The sequence below is a fragment of the Alosa pseudoharengus genome, unplaced genomic scaffold, assembly GCF_046254945.1.
Source record: "Alosa pseudoharengus isolate Yale_2024_CS ecotype anadromous, Long Island Sound unplaced genomic scaffold, YU_APseudo_1.1 YU_APseudo_1.1_scf_3, whole genome shotgun sequence".
NCBI classification, from domain to species: Eukaryota; Metazoa; Chordata; class Actinopteri; order Clupeiformes; family Clupeidae; genus Alosa; species Alosa pseudoharengus.
In genome coordinates this window covers 32,921,120-32,928,222 of record NW_027468718.1, presented here as the reverse complement: position 1 = coordinate 32,928,222, position 7,103 = coordinate 32,921,120, and the positions used below count along the sequence as shown (strand labels likewise).

Genomic DNA, 7,103 nt, shown 5'->3' with positions numbered 1-7,103 from the left:
TCACAGTGACATAAGGGGGCGCTATGGAGTTCCTGGGCAACGCCCGGTGCCAAGCTTTTATCCCTGTCTATTCACTGTATCACTTGATGTGTGTGCCAAATTTCATGCGTTTTCACCCATGGGAAGCACCTCCTTTGGCATCATGATTCATCACATATTTCATCACATATTAGTCTGCACAAAATCCCAAATACCTCACTTCCTGTTGGGCGCGGCTAATGCATTGTACATACGAAAGTTGTTCATCTTGGGGAGATACAAACACCTACCAAATTTGGTGTGTGTAGCTGAAAGTATATGCCCACCACGGGATCAGTCATCTAAGGGGGCGTAAGGGGGCGCTAGCGAGTCTCTGGGCCATACCCGGGGCCAAGCTTTTTTACCTAGCTGCTTTGTGTGACACCTGATGTGTGTGCCAAATTTCAAGACTTTTTGATTATGTTAACCACCTCAAAATATTTGCCAACCATGGGATCAGTCACCTAAGGGGGCGCTAGCGAGTCCCTGGGCCACGCCCGGGGTCAAGCTCTTGTACCTAACAGCGATGCGTGACACCTGACGTGTGTGCCAAATTTCAAGAGTTTTCAACCATGTTAACCACCTCAAAAACAGGAAAGCAAAAAAGTGGAATAACAATAATAATAGTGAAATATAGCCGCAAGCGGCAATGGCGGGCCCGAGCACCTGCAGGCCGCAACCCGTGACATGTCGGAATCCAACAAAGCACCGACGTGGTGCGTTTGTGAACTGTACATATTTGATGCGTGTGCTATTTGTTTTTGTATTTTATTTTCTGCCACATTTACTTGCTTGGCCAGGTGGGGGCGTAATGCAAGGCAGGCCCATTGGGTGTCATTATAATAATTATATATATTAACCTGAGAAATTTCAGATCATTCATTTTAAGCAAAGCACATTTCTGATAGACTTTTTGGTTGGCCAGATGGTGGCGCTATGTTAGGCATGGAAATTACCCATGTGAATATCATCACAATAATGATATCTAATATTTTATAAACTTTCAGATCAATCACTTAAGGCATTGTCCATTTCTGGCACATTTCCTGCTTGACCAGGTGGTGGCGCTATGCCAGACAGGCCCATTGGGTGTCTAGATATCATCATAATCATAATATCTATTAACCTGAGAAGTTTCAGACCATTTATTCAAAGCATAGAGCATTTCTGGCACATTTCCCGCTTGGCCAGATGGTGGCGCTATGCTAGGCATGTGAATTACGCATGTGAATATCATCACAATAATGATACCCAATATTTAATATTTAATAAGTTTCAGATCAATCACTTAAGGCATTTTCCATTTCTGGCACATTTCTTGCTAGGCCAGGTGGTGGCGCTATGCCAGGCAGGCCCATTGGGGGTCTGGATATTATCATAATCATGATATCTATTAAACTGAGAAGTTTCAGACCATTTATTCAATGCACTGTGATTTTTGAAACATTTCCTGTGTATGTGGTGAGATATTAAAATCATATAAAATATATTACAACATTTCAAAAATCCCTTCACAATTTAACATCAGCGACATCTTGGCATAATGTTTGGCAAATTTCAAATGAATCTGACAAACCGTCTAGGAGGAGTATGTTCAAATTGATCATGTGAAATCAGCGTAATTGCCATTCTTTCTGTTGCCAGTTGGTGGCGCTATGCCAAACATGCATTATGGGCATGTGAATATTATCATTAACATGGTCTTTAATGACCTGTGAAATGTAAAACATTTCAAGCCATGCATGGTGAATTATGACACATTTATTGTTTGTGTGGAACGGTATTAAAATTAACAATTTCGCCATTTTGTCAAATTACAACATATCAAAAAAAGGCTTCACAATTTAGAATCAGGAACATCTCGGCGTCATGTATACCAACTTTGACATGAATCGGATCAACCGTCTAGGAGGAGTACGTTAAAATTGATCATGTCCACAACGCACAAAATCTAAATTACCTCACTTCCTGTGGGCGTGGCTAATGGCATGTTAAAACAAAAGTTGTTTGTTTTTGGGAGTTACATACACCCACCAAATTTGGTGTGTGTATCTAAAACTATATGCCAACCACAAGTCACAGTGACATAAGGGGGCGCTATGGAGTTCCTGGGCAACGCCCGGTGCCAAGCTTTTATCCCTGTCTATTCACTGTATCACTTGATGTGTGTGCCAAATTTCATGCGTTTTCACCCATGGGAAGCACCTCTTTTGGCATCATGATTCATCACATATTTCATCACATATTAGTCTGCACAAAATCCCAAATACCTCACTTCCTGTTGGGCGTGGCTAATGCATTGTACATACGAAAGTCGTTCATCTTGGGGAGATACAGACACCTACCAAATTTGGTGTGTGTACACAGTAAAAACAGAAGTGTTAATTTTACTCTTTAAACTAGTGTAAAATTTACTCTGTAGCCAGTGTAAGATTTTCAGAGTTAATTCTACTCAATATTGTGTAAAAATCAACAATGACCTGTGTAAAAATATTTAACACTGTAGTCGAATTACACTGTTAAGAGTAATGTGATTACACTTTATAGAGTTAATTTAACTACAAATTTACTTAAAAAAAAACACACTTTAAAGTGTAATAATATTTACTTTTAATTTCTCTACAGTGTTATTTTTAATGTAAATCTTATGATGTGGTGTTACTGAATTACAATAATGAACTAATATCTAATGAAAAGAGAAAAACAAAAACACAAGATGACAGCACCAGCATTTATTGTAAATATGTGAATTCACATTGCAAACACATTGCCCTCTTGCTTTGTCTATAAAAACAAAAATAATAACACTTAAAAATAAAATACTACACAATGCTTACCAAAGAAAAGACAAGGACTTCCTTGGTCACTTTCGATTTTTTTTTTGTGCTTGCAAAGAAACATCAACTAACGCACAATTCTTGCACGCAACTTGACAACTCTTGGAGTCTCCTTTGTTTCCCCCAGATCAATGGTATAGATAGTTGTTTGCACAAAAGTGTAAAAGCTGCTCAAGGAAGAACTGTACGACATACCAAAGACACATAATGGGCTTTAAAGAGTTCGTCAAAAGCTCCCACTGAACCTGTTGCCTTGCATTGAAGCGCATGCTTGTCAATCACAACGAAGTAGGAGTGAATGCTGCTCTGTGTGGATCCCTGGGCGAGAAGGTAGGGCTGAGTACTTTGGGTGATGTTGTCTAGATGCTGCTGCACACTGGTTCCAACCTACAACAAAATAAATTCAACAGAATTGTTTTAGTAACTAATCTCTAACAATAAATCAGATCACCTCAAACTGTGCATGAGATTGAAGTGATAGGAAATATATATTTTAACAACTGCCAAGCATACCTTTTGAAATCTGATGAGCTGATCTATAGCTTGAGATGCAGACATCTTTCCCAGACTCTTTCGACCTTGTGCAGATGGTGGTAGCAGATGTAGCAGCAGCAAGATGGCAGACATGTCACTGTCCCAGCCTACAAATAAGTAAAGAAACATCTGATTAACATTATGCCATAATAGTATTCAATTATCAACTTGCACAATAACCAAAATGTGTACTGCAGACCTACATAATCAACAATATGAAGTAAAAAGGTTTGATTCTTACCATTCTCAACTTGCGCAGCTGACTCAGCATTGTGCATCAAGTCCAAGAGTTCTGTGGTGGGTACAAGTCCATGGCTCTCCTTTATTACTTTTGCTTTGAAAGTGGTTGGCCACCTCTCTAAGAATTTGTTGGCTGTGGTCTCACCAAACAGAAGTCTGAAATCTTGTTCCACCTGCAATGCAACACACATAGACATGAGTGATAACTGATGCTGCATTGGATATATTAGTGATGCAGCGAACTGAGATGTCGTACCAGTCCTGGTGTGTCCAGAAATCGTGGAAAGACCAATAAGACATCTGATGATTTGTTTTCATCATTGACCATTGCTTGCCGATAAATGAAGGTCGTTTTCATCATCTCATGGACAGTGTCTTCATCAGCAGAGTGTCTCAAAACACTAATAGCTGCTTCCACATCCTCATCAGATGGCACTTTGTCAAAGGTGAAGGGTTGTCGACCATGGCCTGGCCCACCAACTTAAGACAAAATACAATGTCAAAGACTTTCTGCACAATCCACAAATCACCAACATCATTGTTACTGATCAGTAAACATACCTTTTGGAGATTTGCTGACTGAAGCGCATCTTTCCTCTGCAGTTTTTGTTTGTAAGGTCTTTAATCGCCATGCAAGGTATCCAGAACCACTCTTCGGATCGTAGTAATGCTCCTATGTGATTATAAATACATTACACACAAAAGAGTACTACAACAGTTCAGAGAGTGAATACGTGCATAATGTTGCAATGGCCCTTATACTTACATATCATGTTGTGAGTATGGGTCTTCCAGATAGGGAAACAAGGCGACTATCCCCTGGGCATAAGTCACTCCGACACTTTAGGGGGGTGATGTCCTAGCATATGAATTCAAAGATAACATCTTTCAATTGATATTGTACAACCCAATTTACATTACTGTTACTGTAAATAATAACAATGTTTCTTTCAGCCCATCTACATGTAATGCTTACCCATGTGTTTCTGTCATCTCAGCAGCAAGTATGTTAATCATCTGTCTTCTGGTGGCATCTGTCAAAGATTTGTTTTTTGCATAATGAGTTCACCACCAGGCTTTGATGTTAGAATTTCTTCAATCAACTTTAGGTGGAATAAAATGCAATTTTAGTCATTTTAAAACCATATGTAACACTGAAAATAGTTATTTAAAAAACACTTCCCATGATATGATACAACATTCAGACTGGACTTAGCAGCAATTTCCACTACCTACCGTTTTTGCCTTATAGTTTATTCGGCATGGCCTTTTAGGATGGCTTTGTTCACCAGCGGCTGCTTCTTCATTAGGGTCACACAGAGAGAAATTCTGAACGACGGTGTCATCAGATGTTACTAAGCATGATGATTGAGAGGCAGCTGTTAATTTGTATAAAACATAGAAATATATTACATGAGGCTGTTATTTTTAAGACGATAAATGTTCTCATTCCAGCCTTTAAACTAAATAAACACATTTCGAAATTGTCTGAATGAGTACCAAGTCCTTCATCGCCTAGAATGATACGAAAGGTTCCAGGTGATTGCTTCAATACTTCTTCAAAAACCCCTGAGTCAACTTCTGTGTCAGACTGGTCATACACCTTAATGTCTGGCTGTCTGCTCTCTGGTATGTTGAATTTTAGGCAAACTGGTTCAAAAAAAAAGAAAAAGGGAAATAATTAAATGATGGTGATCCCCATGTTTTTCCTTCTTGCAAGAACCAAAGGTCAAATAACAATTATTTAAGTTAGCCTCATGTATTCACAAAAATGTTTAAAGACAAAGTTAACTAGTTCTCGTAATATAATAGGTTAATGCTGTACTCTTGCAATAGAGTGAGATATTGCTTTAATCTAATGTAGCCTACTCACCTTCTTTCAAGAAAGCATCAAATGTTGGTTCAGACAGCTTCACATATTTTTGCTCTCCCCTGAACTGAACACGCAAAAGCATTGTGCACCTGTTGATAGAGGTAAAAATATATATCAAAAATCATAATTTAAGCTAGTTCAACTAAGAGAGTTACCTATTCGTTTTTCTATGCAAAATAGAGTACACTGTAACTACAAAGGTTACAGAAGGCAAAGTCGTGCTGGTTGAATAATTTATACTCCGCAGCAAATTGGGTGAAGTGAGCTAGCTAGCTCATTCATTAGCTATTTCAATTCGCTCTGGTTTCTGTAAACAGTAACAGTTAAAATGGTTAAGCCACGTTAAACGAACCCATCATGCAATCAGTGAACTAAGTTATCGTTTTATAACACTAACATTAACTATGAGACCAATAGTATGCTAACAGTAAAGTTACCAGCATGAAAACGCTAGAATAGAATAGTGTTGGGAAACTAACGTTAACGTTAGCGAACAAAAGCTAAAATCTTATAAAGGTTGTGTTGTTAGCGACTGAGCTAACGCTGTTTTAAGCATTTACCATTCTTACCAACTTCATTGATGAAAATATTGCAACACTAACAACATCCACCATAAAGAAAGACAGAAAAGAGTTACTGGATGCTTCCTGAATTTCCCCTTGGGGATCAATAAAGTATTTATCTATCTATCTATCTAGCTTGCTTATAGTAAGCTAGCCTACATTCCCTTGTCGTTACACCATGACAAGCACAATCTATCTTCAGACTGCCAACGTAACGTTAGCGGCTTCAAACGAACTGATTAAGTTAACATTAACGTTACCTATGCTTAGCTCTAGAAAACGGACAGTGGGCCTATTTCTTACTTCAATGCGGGGAAAACCTTGGTCTGAACTGATGTGTCGAACATTTGAACTAATGCCCAATTTGCCAGCTGATAACGTTAACGAACTCACTAATTTACAAGGTGGGGAGTTACCGTTACCGCCATATGGAAATCGTCGACATAACGATAGAGATGGTTGCTTGCAACTAACACAACAAAAAAAATAGCCTATGTACATTTGAAAAAAGACCTGTTTGTTGTTCACAACACAGAAATGTTAACATTACTTACCTGACAATATCAGTTGGCTACTCCTTCGCAGTCGTCCTTCAGCCTCGGTAGTTGGCCTACAGCAGCAGAGTGGCGGGTAACCTATTCATCACTCTGTAGAGTTGAATTTTTCACTGCATGTCTGCAGAATTTTACTCTTACTTTTAACTCCACTGATAGAGCAACTTTACTCTCCAAAATGTTGAAAATACTCCATCTGGGTTTAAATAACTTTACTCTGAAATATTAACACCCCATTTTTTACTGTGTAGCTGAAAGTATATGCCCACCACGGGATCAGTCATCTAAGGGGGCGTAAGGGGGCGCTAGCGAGTCTCTGGGCCATACCCGGGGCCAAGCTTTTTTACCTAGCTGCTTTGTGTGACATCTGATGTGTGTGCCAAATTTCAAGACTTTTCGATTATGTTAACCACCTCAAAATATTTGCCAACCACAGAATCAGTCACCTAAGGGGGCGCTAGCGAGTCCCTGGGCCACGCCCGGG

At 39.1% G+C, this 7,103-nt stretch overlaps 1 protein-coding gene across 7 annotated transcripts; it reads right to left on the bottom strand.

Annotated features, from left to right (window-relative positions):
- Positions 1–2,735: 2,735 nt before the first annotated feature.
- Positions 2,736–6,863, bottom strand: LOC143099739 (uncharacterized). Of its 7 annotated transcripts, none has more exons than XM_076262673.1 (11): positions 6,072–6,863; positions 5,503–5,591; positions 5,130–5,279; positions 4,866–5,008; positions 4,606–4,732; positions 4,396–4,488; positions 4,191–4,302; positions 3,886–4,109; positions 3,631–3,802; positions 3,369–3,496; positions 2,736–3,242 (listed from the first exon to the last, which is right to left on the bottom strand). In XM_076262673.1, exons 8-11 carry the CDS (start codon positions 3,988–3,990, stop codon positions 3,027–3,029), a joined length of 621 nt encoding a protein of 206 aa, XP_076118788.1. In that variant the 5' UTR covers positions 3,991–4,109; positions 4,191–4,302; positions 4,396–4,488; positions 4,606–4,732; positions 4,866–5,008; positions 5,130–5,279; positions 5,503–5,591; positions 6,072–6,863; the 3' UTR covers positions 2,736–3,026. The 7 variants fall into 7 exon arrangements, with proteins under 7 accessions (XP_076118788.1, XP_076118787.1, XP_076118789.1 ...); XM_076262672.1 differs by having other exon boundaries at positions 6,620–6,863; XM_076262674.1 differs by having other exon boundaries at positions 4,606–4,663; positions 5,503–6,863.
- Positions 6,864–7,103: the final 240 nt, after the last annotated feature.